The 17,500-nt window shown below is 51.9% G+C and overlaps 3 protein-coding genes across 3 annotated transcripts in view; 2 read left to right on the forward strand and 1 right to left on the reverse strand.

Annotated features, from left to right (window-relative positions):
- Positions 1–2,165, forward strand: part of LOC310950490 (mothers against decapentaplegic homolog 4-like) — a 6,215-nt gene extending 4,050 nt beyond the window's left edge. The window contains exons 6-11 of the mRNA XM_083918329.1: positions 1–85; positions 205–258; positions 400–583; positions 760–928; positions 1,384–1,498; positions 1,573–2,165. The exon at positions 1–85 is cut by the window's left edge and continues 26 nt beyond it. Coding sequence (XP_083774455.1) covers positions 1–85; positions 205–258; positions 400–583; positions 760–928; positions 1,384–1,498; positions 1,573–1,784 — 819 coding nt within the window. The 3' untranslated portion in view covers positions 1,785–2,165. The remainder of the gene's footprint in view (positions 86–204; positions 259–399; positions 584–759; positions 929–1,383; positions 1,499–1,572) is intronic.
- A 1,438-nt stretch (positions 2,166–3,603) lies between these two features.
- LOC310950500 (acidic leucine-rich nuclear phosphoprotein 32 family member D-like) lies at positions 3,604–10,379 on the forward strand. The gene is made up of 7 exons (XM_083918343.1): positions 3,604–3,740; positions 5,363–5,512; positions 5,603–5,725; positions 6,468–6,633; positions 8,443–8,564; positions 9,624–9,684; positions 9,768–10,379. Exons 1-7 carry the CDS (start codon positions 3,687–3,689, stop codon positions 9,845–9,847), a joined length of 756 nt encoding a protein of 251 aa, XP_083774469.1. The 5' UTR covers positions 3,604–3,686; the 3' UTR covers positions 9,848–10,379.
- A 4,214-nt stretch (positions 10,380–14,593) lies between these two features.
- Positions 14,594–17,500, reverse strand: part of plekho1b (pleckstrin homology domain containing, family O member 1b) — an 11,275-nt gene continuing 8,368 nt past the window's right edge. The window contains exons 5-6 of the mRNA XM_083918339.1: positions 15,476–15,574; positions 14,594–15,389 (exon numbers count right to left, since the gene is read on the reverse strand). Coding sequence (XP_083774465.1) covers positions 14,745–15,389; positions 15,476–15,574 — 744 coding nt within the window. The 3' untranslated portion in view covers positions 14,594–14,744. The remainder of the gene's footprint in view (positions 15,390–15,475; positions 15,575–17,500) is intronic.

Consider the following 17,500-nt stretch of genomic DNA (forward strand, 5'->3'; position numbering starts at 1 on the left):
TCCTACAGCCCTGCAGGACAGAGTGGGCGGAGCCAGCAGCAGCCTCCATTACATCATCATCACCACGCCCCCAACACTCACTTCTGTACGTCCCCCTGTCCACTGTCCCCCTGCGCCCTGTCCACTGTCCCCCTGTCCACTGTCCCCCTGCCCACTGTCCCTCTGTCCACTGGTGCGTCTTACTGAGTCTGTCTGTCTCTGCAGGGTCACAGCATCACAGTCCTGCTCCGTACCCACAGCCAGTGTCCAACCACCCAGGTACAGGCGTCCACGACTGTGTCCACGACTGTGTCCACGACTGTGTCCACGACTGTGTCCACTAATGTCCAAAGCTGTCCATAACCGTCCCAACGTGTCGGTACCGGTCCCCTCTCTCCTGTCTCCTGTCCCGTGTCCCAGGTCCAGAGTTCTGGTGCTCCCTGTCCTACTTTGAGCTGGACGTGCAGGTGGGGGAGATGTTTAAGGTCCAGTCCACTTGTCCCCTGGTGACGGTGGACGGATACGTGGACCCTTCAGGAGGAGACCGCTTCTGCCTGGGACAGCTGAGCAACGTGCACCGCACCGCCGCCAGCCACCGCGCCAGGTCGCCCCTCAGTCCCCCGTCCTGTCTGTCCCCCGTCCTGTCTGTCCCTCTGTCCCTCTCCTGTCTGTCCCTCTGTCCCTCTCCTGTCTGTCCCTCTGTCCCCCGTCCTGTCTGTCCCCCGTCCTGTCTGTCCCTCTGTCCTGATGTCCCTGCGTCTCCTGTCTGTCTGTCTGCAGGCTGCACATCGGGCGGGGGGTCCAGCTGGAGTGCCGGGGGGAGGGGGACGTGTGGATGCGTTGCCTTAGCGACCACTCCGTCTTCGTCCAGAGTCTGTACCTGGACAGGGAGGCGGGACGAGCGCCGGGGGACGGCGTCCACAAGATCTACCCCGGGGCCTACATCAAGGTGCACCTGTCTGTCCCTCACCTGTCTGTCTCTCACCTGTCTGTCTCTCACCTGTCTGTCTCTCACCTGTCTCTCCCTCACCTGTCTGTCTCTCACCTGTCTGTCTCTCACCTGTCTCTCCCTCACCTGTCTGTCTCTCACCTGTCTGTCTCCCACCTGACTGTCCCTCACCTGTCTGTCTCTCTCTCACCTGTCTGTCTCTCACCTGTCTGTCTCTCACCTGTCTGTCTCTCACCTGTCTCTCTCTCTCTCACCTGTCTGTCTCTCACCTGTCTGTCTCTCACCTGTCTCTCCCTCACCTGTCTGTCTCTCACCTGTCTGTCTCCCACCTGACTGTCCCTCACCTGTCTGTCTCTCTCTCACCTGTCTGTCTCTCACCTGTCTGTCTCCCACCTGTCTGTCTCTCACCTGTCTGTCTCTCTCACCTGTCTCTCTCTCACCTGTCTGTCCCTCAGGTCTTTGACCTCAGACAGTGTCACAGACAGATGCAGCAGCAGGCAGCTGGAGCGTCTCAGGCCGAGGTCGTTGGTTCGATTCCTGGACTGAGCGGTGAGGGGGGGGACGCAGCTGGTGAGTACAGCTGAGTGTGTGTGTGTGTGTGTGTGTGTGTGTGTGTGTGTGACTCTGTGTCTTGTCCTCCTCAGGTGTGTGTACGGGTGCATCAGTGGGTCTGGGCGTGGACGACCTGCGGCGCCTGTGCATGGTGCGCCTGAGCTTGGTGAAAGGTTGGGGGTTCGATTCCCCGCGCCGCAGCATCGAGGACACGCCCTGCTGGCTGGAGGTGCACCTGCACCGGGCGCTGCAGCTGCTCGACCACGTGCTGAACGCCCTGCCGCCACGGCAACGCTCGCCCTGAGCCCTGCCGCCACGGCAACGCTCGCCGTGAGCCCTGCCGCCACGGCAACGCTCGCCCTGGCCCTGCCGCCACGCCAATGCTCGCCGCTCTGACACGGGCGCACGTGTGTGTGGGGGCGGGGTTGAGCTCACAGGACGGCCAATCACAGCTGAGAGAAGAAGCCCCGCCCACCTCGTCACACAGGTGAAAACAAACACGCAGCAGCTCATTGGTTCAGACGATGGGCCAATCACAGCGTCTCATTAAAGGGTCAGTTCACACTTTATTAATATTATATTTAAATATAAAGTTGTTTTATGAACTGAGCCTTTAATGACGTCATCATCACAAACATCAGTCTTTGTTTATATTATTGTGCCAAAGATCCACTTCCTGCTCCTGATGACATCACTTCCTGTTTGCTTGCATCATTATTTATTCTGTCGCTGTTTTTTTATCACGTTTTATATTTGAGGCTTTTATACTGAAAGGATCAGTGACTGTAGCCACGTTTTTTCAAAATAAAACGTCTCTGATTCTGCTGCGTCTTTATTTTGTTTAATTATGATTTTTATTTATTAAAACATCAAATAATAAAACTGAAGAATATGATTAATAATATTTATTTATGTTAATGTTTACTGTCAGAAATAACTCAACGCAGACGAAAGAAAGTTACAAATAAAACGTTTAATAAATACAAACGGAAAAAACACGACAGATAAACAAACACAAGACAAACTGAACAAACACGGAGATACAGGAACGGGGAGACGGACGGGAACACGGGAACGCGGGAACACAAACACGATTAGTAAGTTTACAACGGGGAGCGTGAAAATCACTACGAGATGGAGAACGCAGGTCCACGGGGAAGAGTGTTACCAAGGTCGGGTCGACGAGGGTCCGGCGCTGCATCGCTGCCAGCCTCAGGCTTTAAGGTGGTCGTGTAAGCAGCTAACAGGCTGCAGCTATGGGGAACGCCTACCGCACCTACAGACAGACAGGGGGACGCACACGCAGGGAAACACAGACAGAGGGAGACACACACACACACACACACACATACACACACACACACACACACACACACACACACACAGGACGAAGGAGAGGAGGAACTGACAGAGCCAGATCTTTACAGTATAACAATAAAAATAATGTTTATTTATTTTTATGATAATAATAATTATGTTTACATGTGTGTATAATAATAATAATTATAATAATAATGTTGTTTATTTATATGTATGGGTATAATTATAATAATAATAATGACTATAACAATAATGATGTAATAACAGTCTTCTGCTGTTATAATAATAATAATAATAATAATAATAATATTAATAATAATAATAATGATGTAATAACAGTCTTCTGCTGTTATAATAATAATAATAATAATAATAATAATATTAATAATAATAATAATGACGTAATAACAGTCCTCTGCTGTTATATTAATAATAATAATAATATTAATAATAATAATAATGACGTAATAACAGTCCTCTGCTGTTATAATATTAATAATGTTAATAATATATTAATAATAATAATGACGTAATAACAGTCCTCTGCTGTTGAAGGCTGAAAACATGGCGCCAATGAGGACAAAGAGTGGGCGGGTCTAAAGTTTAAATGTTTCATCCTCGCCTTCTCATTGGTCACAACCACGTAACGCCTTCGCAGTCTCAACCAATCGTGGAGAAGAGCTTCGCATAATGAGCTGCTGGGGGGAGGGGCTCCGTGAGTGGATCGTCACCGGACCAATGGGAGACGAGTATGTGGAGACGTTAGGAAGGAGGGGGCGTGGCCTCAGCGCGGAGGTCGGGCGCGAGCGAACATGGCGGTTTAGTGATCTGTGGGCATCTGTTGTTGTGAAGCAGCCGCGGATTAATCTCCTGTTTCTGCGGCAACATGGAGATGAAGAAGCGGGTGAGCCTGGAGCTGAGGGACCGGAGCCCTGCGGAGGTGAGCGGCCACACACCCGCCTCTCTACACACACACACACACACACATATATATTATTATTATTATTTATTAACGGGGGAGCCGGCGGGCCAAGGACACGACGCTGGAGGCGCGAAACGTCGAGTGTTATCCGACATTTTGACCCAGGAAACTTCTTCTTCTTCGTGTTCGCGGCTCCAACATGGAGGAAGCTCCCGCGGACGGAGCCGAGTGTGTGTGTGTGTGTGTGTCTCATCTATGTGTGTGTGTGTGTTTCTCTCATATGTGTGTGTGTGTCATATATATGTGTGTGTGTGTGTGTGTGAGATATCTGTTTTAAATCCTCCCTTTTAACCGTTAAATAGTCCCGCGGTGCTTAAACCAAACCAGCCTCCATTTTAAAACCAGCCGATTATAAATTCACTTGTTCATAAACCGAGTAAATTTTCTCCCACTGCTCGATATAAACGTTTTTAACAGTTCCTCGGGTCCTTCCGGTCTCTTCGGCTCACACTCGACCCGTCCACGGTGCTTCCTTTGGCCCCGGACCGAGCCCCAGGGCCGGGGTCCGCCCGCTGTTCCCGCCCGCTCCCCCCGCTGTGGCGGCGGCAAAGCGCCGCGGCCGTAAATGAGATTTCACCTTTTTACGACAGTAGTTTGGTGAAAACACGAAGTGTGTGTGTGTGTGTGTGTGTGCGTGTGTGCGCGCGCGCGCGCGTGTGTGTGTGTGTGTTCATATGAGTCAGTAGAATGAATGAACAGCTCCCTCTAGTGTCTCATGATCGCAGTTGCAACAACAAAAAAGAACTCCAGCAGTCGGGTTGCCAGGTTTGCTGCCAAGTGATGAGTCACACAGGGTGATGCTGGTTGCCATGGGGACGCCCTCCCTCCGTTTGTTGTTGTTGTGGGTGCCGTTACTTCCTGGTTTATTGTTGTTTTAACGCCTCGTCCGCATGAAACTGTAAAATCCTCCTCACGCCGCAGCAGCAGGCGGCGCCCGCGCTCCTGACAGGAAGGCCGTTCCAGCCAATCACAGGGCTGGAAACATCTGACGTTAGCTTTATTTTGATTTGATTTATGTTTATGCTTATTGTTACTCTGATCCTTTTCTGCCTTTGTATGAAACTGTTGCACAATAATTTCCCTCGGGATAAATAAAGCTTCTTGAATCTTGAATCTTGAATCTTGAAGAACAGCGGCGGCTTCCTTCACGTGGACAAAGAACGCCTTAAATATTCTGACTTTATTAAGTTTCTGTTGTCGTCTGAAGATGTTTGTAATGTTTCTGATGAATAAAGTTTAGTTTAGTTGTTTTTCGTCACTCATGGATAAAAAACAGCAACATGTGGTCGTTGTTGTGTGAGACACACAGGAAGTGAAGTCTGCACCTCGGTCGCCCATAACAACAGCTCCGTCAGCTGCTCACGTCTCCATGGAAACAACAGTTTACCGTCGCACAGTGTGACTTTGAACTACGTCCACAAGAAATTAGCGATGAAAGAAACGCGCAGGTTCAAAAACGACGTTTATGACATAAAACCAAACGCAGAGACTCGTCTGCTGCCAGGGTGATGATGCGTTGTTGTTGTTGATGACGTGTTGTTGTTGATGACGCTGTGTTGTGTTGTTGTTGTGTTGTTGAGGTGGCGGAGCTGGTGGTGGATAACTGCCGCTCCAGTGACGGGGAGGTGGAGGGTCTGACGGACGAGTTCACGCAGCTGGAGATCCTCAGCATGGTCAACGTCGGCCTCACGTCGCTCGCCAAGCTGCCCTCACTGCCCAAACTGCACAAGGTCAGACGCACACTTCCTGTTCCCACAACGCAGCGCTGCGTGCTGTTCCTGAGGCGCTGACGTGTGTGTGTGTGTGTGTGTGTGTTTCAGCTGGAGGTGAGTGATAACATCATCTCTGGAGGTCTGGACGCTCTGGCAGAGAAGTGTCCAAACCTGACGCACCTGAACCTGAGCGGGAACAAGATCAAAGAGCTGAGCAGCCTCCAGACGCTGGTGAGGTCACCGTGACATCACTGAGTCATGACATCACCGCCTCATTACATCATGACATCACTGCCTCATTACGTCATGACATCACGTTCTCCGTGTCCTGTGTTGTGAACGTTCTCCGTGTCCTGTGTTGTGAACGTTCTCCGTGTCCTGTGTTGTGAACGTTCTCCGTGTTCTGTGTTGTGAACGTTCTCCGTGTCCTGTGTTGTGAACGTTCTCCGTGTTCTGTGTTGTGAACGTTCTCCGTGTCCTGTGTTGTGAACGTTCTCCGTGTCCTGTGTTGTGAACGTTCTCCGTGCTCTGTGTTGTGAACGTTCTCCGTGTCCTGTGTTGTGAACGTTCTCCGTGTCCTGTGTTGTGAACGTTCTCCGTGTTCTGTGTTGTGAACGTTCTCCGTGTCCTGTGTTGTGAACGTTCTCCGTGTCCTGTGTTGTGAACGTTCTCCATGTTCTGTGTTGTGAACGTTCTCCGTGTTCTGTGTTGTGAACGTTCTCCATGTTCTGTGTTGTGAACGTTCTCCGTGTTGTGAACGTTCTCCGTGTCCTGTGTTGTGAACGTTCTCCGTGTCCTGTGTTGTGAACGTTCTCCGTGTCCTGTGTTGTGAACGTTCTCCGTGTTCTGTGTTGTGAACGTTCTCCGTGTCCTGTGTTGTGAACGTTCTCCGTGTCCTGTGTTGTGAACGTTCTCCGTGTTCTGTGTTGTGAACGTTCTCCGTGTTGTGAACGTTCTCCGTGTTCTGTTGCAGAAGAACCTGAAGAACCTTAGAACCTTGTACCTGTTCAGCTGTGAGGTGTCGACTCTGGACGACTACAACTCGAGCGTCTTCGAGCTTCTGCCTCAGCTCACGTTTCTGGACGGATACGACGAAGACGACAACGAGCTGCCTGACTCTGAGGACGACGACCACGACGGTGAGACGCCACCGCCACCGCCAATCACAGCCCAGGGCCAATCACAGCCCAGGGCCAATCACAGCCCAGGGCCAATCACAGCCCAGGGCCAATCACAGCCCAGGGCCAATCACAGGCCAGGGGCCAATCACAGGCCAGGGGCCAATCACAGGCCAGGGGCCAATCACAGCCCAGGGGCCAATCACAGCCCAGGGCCAATCACAGCCCACGGCCAATCACAGGCCAGGGGCCAATCACAGCCCAGGGCTAATCACAGGCCAGGGGCTAATCACAGCCCACGGCCAATCACAGGCCAGGGCTAATCACAGCCCAGGGCCAATCACAGCCCAGGGCCAATCACAGCCCAGGGGCCAATCACAGCCCAGGGCCAATCACAGCCCAGGGGCCAATCACAGCCCAGGGGCCAATCACAGCCCAGGGCCAATCACAGCCCAGGGCCAATCACAGCCCAGGGGCCAATCACAGCCCAGGGCCAATCACAGCCCAGGGGCCAATCACAGCCCAGGGCCAATCACAGCCCAGGGCCAATCACAGCCCAGGGCCAATCACCAATAAAACCCTTTATTTAATAATAATCATTTAAAGATGAAACTCTTCATTAAACCATAATGACGTCGTTGTTTTAACACTTATTAAAGTAGTTCCGTGTGTTCTGCACCTGAACCCTCCTCACGTCTCAGTCGCCTCATAACCCGGCTCCTTACACACGGACCAAAGCCACAGCAGGTGTCGTAACCACGGTGAGCAGCAGCAGCGACTCTGTTTCCCCGCAGAAGAAGAAGTAACGCGCGGTGCATGTGGAGATACACCACTGTGTCATTTCCATGTGTGTGTGTTTGTAAAATGGCTCCTGTTCAGAGACGACGCAGAGTTTCCACTCGTTAGTCACGCAGCAGAACACGGGAACAGAGCAGCAGCCAGAGAGTCCAACATGAACACATCAATGAGACGAGCTCCCCTGACTGTTGGTGACGTTCCCTTTAGAGCAGCTCCACCTGATGGATGCAGAGCGTGAGCCCCGCCTCCACTGGAGCGTCTGTTCGATGCTCCTTATCATGTGGTCACTCAGAGCGCCCTCCCACTGTGCCTCCGTCACAGGTCAGAGCGCCCTCCCACTGTGCCTCTGTCACAGGTTAGAGCGCCCTCCCGCTGTGCCTCTGTCACAGGTTAGAGCGCCCTCCCGCTGTGCCTCCGTCACAGGTCAGAGCGCCCTCCCGCTGTGCCTCCGTCACAGGTCAGAGCGCCCTCCCGCTGTGCCTCCGTCACAGGTCAGAGCGCCCTCCCGCTGTGCCTCCGTCACAGGTCAGAGCGCCCTCCCGCTGTGCGTCCGTCACAGGTTAGAGCGCCCTCCCGCTGTGCCTCCGTCACAGGTTAGAGGGCCCTCCCACTGTGCCTCCGTCACAGGTTAGAGCGCCCTCCCACTGTGCGTCCGTCACAGGTTAGAGCCCCTCCCACTGTTTCTCCGTCACAGGTTAGAGCGCCCTCCCGCTGTGCGTCCGTCACAGGTTAGAGCGCCCTCCCGCTGTGCCTCCGTCACAGGTTAGAGCGCCCTCCCGCTGTGCCTCCGTCACAGGTTAGAGCGCCCTCCCGCTGTGCCTCCGTCACAGGTTAGAGCGCCCTCCCGCTGTGCCTCCGTCACAGGTTAGAGCGCCCTCCCACTGTGCCTCCGTCACAGGTTAGAGCGCCCTCCCACTGTGCCTCCGTCACAGGTTAGAGCGCCCTCCCACTGTGCCTCCGTGTGTGTTAGTCCAAAGTTCCTCTGAGCTCTTTGACGACTCGTCTTCAAATCAATATTCTTCATTGTTCCAGACGATGACGATGAAGCCGGTCCCCATGACGACGACGACGATGACGATGATGAAGAGGACGAAGACGACAGCTCTGAGGGCGACGAGGTCGGTCTGTCCTACCTGATGAAGGACGAGATCCAGGTGAGACCAGCGTGTCACAACGGGGCTCCGACACACACACACACACACACACACAGGGACACACACACACACACACACACACACACACACACACACACAGGGACACACAGGGACACACACACACACATGCACACACACACACACACAGGGACACACACACACACACACACATAGACACATTCACACACACACACACAGAGACACACACACAGGGACACACACACACACAGAGACACACACACACACACAGACACACACACAGAGACACACACACACAGGGACACACACACACACAGACTCACACACACACACACACATAGACACACACACACAGACACACACACACACACACACACACACAGACTCACACACACACTGACACAGGCACGCACACACACACACAGGGACACACACAGGGACACACACACACACAGGGACACACACACACACACAGGGACACACACACACACAGACACACAGGGACACACACACACAGACACACACACACAGGGACACACACACAGGGACACACACACACACACACAGACTCACACACACACACAGACACACACACACACAGACTCACACACACACTGACACAGGCACGCACACACACACACAGGGACACACACAGGGACACACACACACACACAGGGACACACACACACACACAGGGACACACACACACACAGACACACAGGGACACACACACAGACACACACACACAGGGACACACACACACACACACACACACACAGGGACACACACACACACAGACACACAGGGACACACACACAGACACACACACACAGGGACACACACACACACAGACACACACACACAGGGACACACACACACACAGACACACACACACACAGACACACACAGGGACACACACACACACACACACACACACACATAGACACACACACACACACACACACACACAGGGACACACACACAGACACACACACACAGAGACACACACACACAGGCACGCACACACACACACACACAGGGACACACACACACACACTGACTGTGCTCTTCTTCTCTCAGGACGAGGAAGACGACGGTGATTACGTGGAGGAAGAGGACGATGACGAAGAGGAGGACGGAGGTTTGGCTTTTATTTTGAAAATCATTTCATTTCCTGTTATTTTATTAAATAACTGTGACGCTAACGTGGCGTCCGTGTGTCAGACGTGGACGCCGCAGACGCTCAGGGCGAGAAGAGGAAGAGAGACGCAGACGACGACGGTGACGACGATGATGACGAGTAGCTCCGCCCCCTTCTCCCGCCGGGCGCCGCCGCAGGTTCAGGATCCACAAACAAACACACTCACGACAAACCAACGCCGCCATGTCGCTGATGATGTCACTGTTTCCCTGGTGACATCACAGATCAGCTGATGAACTCAAGTGTTGTGATTGGACCAAATGTTATTGACAGCGCTCTGACGAACACGCCGCCACGGTGGAAAGCATCCGGGTAGCAGGCGCCTGATTGGTCGCTGCTGTTCAGCGCGGCGGCCATCTTGGGAGCTGCGTGTCTAATGCATGTGTGTGTGAGTGTGTGGGTGTGTCTCAGTGTGTGGGTGTGTCTCAGTGTGTGTGTGTGTGTCTCAGTGTGTGTGTGTGTGTCTGTGTGTGTGTGTGTGTGTGTGTGTCTCTCTCTCTGTGTGTGTGTGTGTGTGTTTACACCCTTTGGTTGGTTCCAAGTGTCACGTTTGTATTTATGAGACTTTGAAATGTTTTGTACCAAACTCCTGAACTCGTTCTGTCGCGACATTAAAAGAGACGACCTGCATCAACCGTCAGCATCTGACTCCTTCAACACGGAGGGCTACGGGTCTACACGAGCTAACGCTAGCTTTGTTTAGCATCAGGACAGGAGCTAGCGTTAGCTTCAATAAGCATGGGGACAGGAGCTAACGTTAGCTTCAATAAGCATCAGGACAGGAGCTAGCGCTAGCTTCATTTAGCATGGGGACAGGAGCTAATGTTGGCTTAATTTAGCATTGGGACAGGAGCTAGCATTACCTTCATCAGGACAGAAGCTAACGTTAGCTCCATTTTAGGTCATTTACACGGGGTCATTTAAACATGGCAACAGGACAGAAGCTAGAGTAAGTTTTGTTTAGCATGGGGACAGGAGCTAACGTTAGCTCCATTTAGCATTGGGACAGGAGCTAGCATTAGCTTCAATTAGCATGGGGACAGGAGCTAATGTTAGCTTTATTTAGCATCAGGACAGAAGCTAATCTTAGCTTCATTTAGCTAAGATTAGCTTCTGTCCCCATGACAGAAGCTAGAATTAGCTTCTTTTAGCATCAGGACAGGAGCTAGCATTAGCCTTCTTTAGCATCAGGACAGGAGCTAGCATTAGCTTGGTTTAGCACCAGGACAACAGCTAGCATTAGCCTTGTATAGCATCAGAACAGGAGCTAACATTAGCTTTGTTTAGCATCAGGACAGAAGCTAGCATTAGCTCCTTTAGCATAGGAACAGAAGCTAGCATTAGCTTCCTTTAGCATCAGGACAGGAGTTAGCATTAGCTTCCTTTAGCATCAGGACAGGAGCTAACATTAGCTTCCTTTAGCATCAGGACAGGAGCTAGCATTAGCTTCCTTTAGCATCAGGACAGAAGCTAGCATTAGCTCCTTTAGCATAGAAACAGAAGCTAGCATTAGCTTCCTTTAGCATTAGGACAGGAGCTAGCATTAGCTTCCTTTAGCATCAGGACAGGAGCTAGCAATAGCTTCCTTTAGCATCAGGACAGAAGCTAGCATTAGCTCCTTTAGCACAGGAACAGAAGCTAGCATTAGCTTCCTTTAGCATCAGGACAGGAGTTAGCATTAGCTTCCTTTAGCATCAGGACAGGAGCTAGCATTAGCTTCCTTTAGCATCAGGACAGGAGCTAGCATTAGCTTCCTTTAGCATCAGCACTGACCTCTTGTTCCAAACAGGAAAACATTGAGAACAACAAGAAAGCGTCGCTCTCAAACTGGACGAAGGTTCTGTGTGTGGAGCGAGACAAAGACACAAAGACTCGCCCGAGATTCAAAGACTCGCCCGAGATTCAAAGACTCGCCCGTGATTCAAAGACTCGTCCGTGATTCAAAGACTCGCCCGTGATTCAAAGACTCGTCCGTGATTCAAAGACTCGCCTGTGATTCAAAGACTCGCCCGCGTCACAAAGACTCGCCCGAGATTCAAAGACTCGCCCGTGATTCAAAGACTCGCCTGTGATTCAAAGACTCGCCCGTGATTCAAAGACTCGTCCGTGATTCAAAGACTCGCCCGTGATTCAAAGACTCGTCCGTGATTCAAAGACTCGCCTGTGATTCAAAGACTCGCCCGCGTCACAAAGACTCGCCCGAGATTCAAAGACTCGCCCGTGATTCAAAGACTCGTCCGTGATTCAAAGACTCGTCCGTGATTCAAAGACTCGTCCGTGATTCAAAGACTCGCCCGTGATTCAAAGACTCGCCCGAGATTCAAAGACTCGCCCGTGATTCAAAGACTCGTCCGTGATTCAAAGACTCGTCCGTGATTCAAAGACTCGCCCGAGATTCAAAGACTCGCCTGTGATTCAAAGACTTGAGTCTTTGAATCTGAAGATTAAAGAAACAACAGACGTTTATTTTGATCTTTTTAGTCATTTTTCATCAATTTGACTTCCTGCTCTCTCTGCTGTTGGTGTGTTGTTGTGTACCTGCTGTTGTTGTGTTGTTGTGTACCTGCTGTTGTTGTGTACCTGCTGTTGTTGTGTACCTGCTGTTGTTGTGTTGTTGTGTACCTGGTCTCTTTGTGTACCTGCTGTTGTTGTGTACCTGCTGTTGGTGTGTTGTTGTGTACCTGCTGTTGGTGTGTTGTTGTGTACCTGCTCTTGTTGTGTTGTTGTATACCGGCTGTTGTGTTGTTGTGTACCTGGTCTCTTTGTGTACCTGCTGTTGTTGTGTACCTGGTCTCTTTGTGTACCTGCTGTTGTTGTGTTGTTGTGTACCTGCTGTTGTTGTGTACCTGCTGTTGTTGTGTACCTGGTCTCTTTGTGTACCTGCTGTTGTTGTGGTGTTGTGTACCTGGTCTCTTTGTGTACCTGCTGTTGTTGTGGTGTTGTGTACCTGGTCTCTTTGTGTACCTGCTGTTGTTGTGTACCTGCTGTTGGTGTGTACCTGGTCTCTTTGTGTACCTGCTGTTGTTGTGGTGTTGTGTACCTGTTGTTGTGTGCAGGTGCTGAAGCCCCGCCCCCTGCACCTGCGGCTCCGTCACCATGGAAACGTGTGGACTAAGGTTTGCATGGTGTTTGCATGTCAAAGCTGAAGCTTCGAGTTTTCTTCTTCTTTGTCTTCGACTCGTTCTCAGTCACATGTTTACGCTCTCACCAGACTCCACTTCCCATGATGCTTTGGGAGAGTTTGGGTTTGGACCAGAACCAGAACCAGTTCAGTCTGTTTGCACCAGAACGTCTGCTCCTCCGTCACTGACTCACTTTGTTATTGTGTCACTTTGGGGTTTGGACGTTTTCGTCTCACAGGGTAGCATCAGGAGCTAACACAGGTTAGCTTCAGGAGCTAACACAGGGTAGCTGCAGGAGCTAACACAGGGTAGCTGCAGGAGCTAACACAGGGTAGCTTTAGGAGCTAACGCAGGGTAGCTTCACACACACACACAGAGACACACACACACACACTGATCCAGGTTCAGTCAGCAGCTTTTATTTGAGCACATGAACAGATCACAGCAGACTACATTTCCCATCAGCCCCTCTGGCGTCTGAGTGTGACAAACGTCTCTAATCTGGAGAAAAGGCAGAAAGTGACTTCAACTCCCATAATGCACCACAACGCACAGCTGCACAGGCCCCTCCCCCCAAACTACAAACACAAACAAACAAACAAAAAGAACTTCCCTCTGCTCCTCGCTGTCCTGACGCTCCCGTCGGACGCCAGATTCCCCTTCAGATCAGACGGGTCTGAGACGGGTTCAGACAGGTTCAGACGGGTCTGAGACGGGTTCAGACGGGTCTGTGACGGGTTCAGACGGGTCTGAGACGGGTTCAGACGGGTCTGTGACGGGTCTGTGACGAGTTCAGACGGGTCTGTGACGGGTTCAGACGGGTCTGTGACGGGTTCAGACGGGTCTGACGGGTTCAGACGGGTCTGAGACGGGTTCAGACGGGTCTGAGACGGGTTCAGACGGGTCTGTGACGGGTTCAGACGGGTCTGAGACTCATTGGGAACACGGTGAAACAGCAGCAGCCATGTTGGCGTCTGCTTCCTCCGTGGGAGACGCCATTGTTGTTGAACCACAACAGTCGCTGCTCAGCTACGTCACAGCGATGAAACCTGATTGGCTCCAGCTCCTGAAACCTTTGGAGCGAATCAGACGAGAGGAGCCGGAGGAACCAGAACCACCTGCAGAGTCTGGGTCCGCCTCAGGAACATCATCCAAAGATTCACTTCCTGTTCGCACACAAACAGGAAGTGCTTCTGACGTCACTGACCTTTAAAGTCTCGTCTGAACTCTCGTCTGTGAACTCTCGTCTCTGAACTCTCGTCTCTGAACTCTCGTCTTGGCACATTTTCTCTCTCGTTGATGAAGCGTCAGATTAAAGGTACCGATTGTGTTTGAGACGCTACTTTAAGAGTCTTGACTTCCCTGATGCGACCGTGACGGCAGCGCGGTTCCTCCTGAGCCGCCTCAGGACGCCCCGGTTCCTCCCGAGCCGCCTCAGGACGCCCCGGTTCCTCCCGAGCCGCCTCAGGACGCCCCGGTTCCTCCCGAGCCTCCTCAGGACGCCCCGGTTCCTCCCGAGCCGCCTCAGGACGCCCCGGTTCCTCCCGAGCCGCCTCAGGACGCCCCGGTTCCTCCCGAGCCGCCTCAGGACGCCCCGGTTCCTCCCGAGCCGCCTCAGGAAGCCCCGGTTCCTCCCGAGCCGCCTCAGGAAGCCCCGGTTCCTCCCGAGCCGCCTCAGGACGCCCCGGTTCCTCCCGAGCCGCCTCAGGGCGCCCCGGTTCCTCCTGACGGCTGAAACCCAAACCCTGAATGTTTCCAATAACTTAAAGTGGTCGATCCAGTTCTCAGCAGCTTCGTCTGAAGTCCAACAAACACAAACAGAAGCAAAAGCGGCGTGGAGCGCGGTGGCGTTCCCAGAACGGGTCAGTCCCACCGCGCTCACATCAGGCTCTTGCGGTCTGCGTTTGGCTTGGTGCTGTTGGAGGGGGAGTCCAGCTGTCGGTACAACGCCCTCAGCTCCTTCACCTCCTCCAGCACTTCCTGCGCCTGGCTCCACGCCGCCGCCGCCTCCTTCAGGAGTCTCTCGGCTTCTGCGCCTTCGGTGGAGTCCTTCCCCTTCGTCCTCCCTCGCTCCTCGGCCTCGCCTCGCACCTCCGTCAGCAGCCGCTCCGTCCTCTCCAGCTTCTGGCTGATCAGCTCCTGCAGCCGGCTGACGGGCGCCACGGTTCCGGTCGGCGTTGAGGCCAGCGAACGCGTCCCCGTCATCGCCGCCGCCGTCCTGTTCTTGGAGGATTTAGTCTCTGAGTGCGTCAGGATCTCGTCCATGGAGGCGCAGCGGTTTTTCTCCGCCGTCGTCAGCCGTTTTCCAGACTGGGGGGTCTGGTCCGCCCGCTCCCACGCCGCCGCCGGCGCCACCTCGCGGGGAAGGCTCTGGGATTTCCCACAAGCCTCGGCGGTCCTGGCAGAGAGGGCGCCATCCGTTCTGGATCTGGGACAGTCCGGGCTGAGGTGGGAGAGAGACGCAGCGTCCTCCTCCTGGATCAGATCCAGAGTCAGCGTCCCGTCGGAGGAGGCGGTGGCGGCCTGAGGGCGAGAACATGAACACGGCGTTATCAGAGGGTCACACCTGTACGTGAGTGAAGGCAGCGAGCACAGAACACGCCACTGACCACAGCGAGCAGGTGACCTCGGCTCGGCAGACGACGGGTCTGAGGAATCTTCACTCGGTCTCGAGTCAAATGGGACAGTTGAGCGTCGTCCACGGTAACCTGGCAACAAACAAACAACAACAGGGTCACCGTGTGTGTGTGTGTGTGTGTGTGTGTGTGTGTGTATTGATCACATTATTGACGGGTGGAAAAGGTTTCAGCTCTGACACGGTTCTGATGTAACATCTGTCACAGAACCGTCTGACACGTGTGCTAAAGTGTCCTCTAGGAGCATAAACTTGTGTTAAAGTGTCCTCTAGGAGCATAAACGTGTGCTAAAGTGTCCTCTAGGAGCATAAACGTGTGTTAAAGTGTCCTCTAGGAGCATAAACGTGTGTTAAAGTGTCCTCTAGGAGCATAAACGTGTGCTAAAGTGTCCTCTAGGAGCATAAACGTGTGCTAAAGTGTCCTCTAGGAGCATAAACGTGTGCTAAAGTGTCCTCTAGGAGCATAAACGTGTGTTAAAGTGTCCTCTAGGAGCATAAACGTGTGTTAAAGTGTCCTCTAGGAGCATAAACGTGTGTTAAAGTGTCCTCTAGGAGCATAAACGTGTGTTAAAGTGTCCTCTAGGAGCATAAACGTGAGCTAAAGTGTCCTCTAGGAGCATAAACGTGTGTTAAAGTGTCCTCTAGAAGCATAAACGTGTGTTAAAGTGTCCTCTAGGAGCATAAACCTGTGCTAAAGTGTCCTCTAGGAGCATAAACGTGTGTTAAAGTGTCCTCTAGGAGCATAAACGTGTGTTAAAGTGTCCTCTAGGAGCATAAACGTGTGTTAAAGTGTCCTCTAGGAGACTAAACGTGTGCTAAAGTGTCCTCTAGGAGCATAAACGTGTGCTAAAGTGTCCTCTAGGAGCATAAACGTGTGCTAAAGTGTCCTCTAGGAGCATAAACGTGTGTTAAAGTGTCCTCTAGGAGCATAAACGTGTGCTAAAGTGTCCTCTAGGAGCATAAACGTGTGCTAAAGGTTCCTCTAGGAGCATAAACGTGAGCTAAAGTGTCCTCTAGGAGCATAAACGTGTGTTAAAGTGTCCTCTAGGAGCATAAACGTGTGTTAAAGTTTCCTCTAGGAGCATAAACGTGTGCTAAAGTGTCCTCTAGGAGCATAAACTTGTGTTAAAGTGTCCTCTAGGAGCATAAACGTGTGCTAAAGTGTCCTCTAGGAGCATAAACGTGTGTTAAAGTGTCCTCTAGGAGCATAAACGTGTGTTAAAGTGTCCTCTAGGAGCATAAACGTGTGTTAAAGTGTCCTCTAGGAGCATAAACGTGTGCTAAAGTGTCCTCTAGGAGCATAAACGTGTGCTAAAGTGTCCTCTAGGAGCATAAACGTGTGCTAAAGGTTCCTCTAGGAGCATAAACGTGTGTTAAAGTGTCCTCTAGGAGCATAAACGTGTGCTAAAGTGTCCTCTAGGAGCATAAACGTGTGCTAAAGTGTCCTCTAGGAGCATAAACGTGTGCTAAAGGTTCCTCTAGGAGCATAAACGTGAGCTAAAGTGTCCTCTAGGAGCATAAACGTGTGTTAAAGTGTCCTCTAGGAGCATAAACGTGTGTTAAAGTGTCCTCTAGGAGCATAAACGTGTGTTAAAGTGTCCTCTAGGAGACTAAACGTGTGCTAAAGTGTCCTCTAGGAGCATAAACGTGTGTTAAAGTGTCCTCTAGGAGCATAAACGTGTGTTAAAGTGTCCTCTAGGAGCATAAATGTGTGCTAAAGTGTCCTCTAGGAGCATAAACGTGTGCTAAAGTGTCCTCTAGGAGCATAAACGTGTGTTAAAGTGTCCTCTAGGAGCATAAACGTGTGTTAAAGTGTCCTCTAGGAGACTAAACGTGTGGTAAAGTGTCCTCTAGGAGCATAAACGTGTGTTAAAGTGTCCTCTAGGAGCATAAACGTGTGCTAAAGTGAACTCTAGGAGCATAAACGTGTGTTAAAGTGTCCTCTAGGAGCATAAACGTGTGTTAGTGTCCTCTAGGAGACTAAACGTGTGCTAAAGTG

The sequence above is a fragment of the Echiichthys vipera genome (genome assembly GCF_963691815.1).
Source record: "Echiichthys vipera genome assembly, chromosome: 8".
Lineage (NCBI taxonomy): Eukaryota > Metazoa > Chordata > Actinopteri > Perciformes > Trachinidae > Echiichthys > Echiichthys vipera.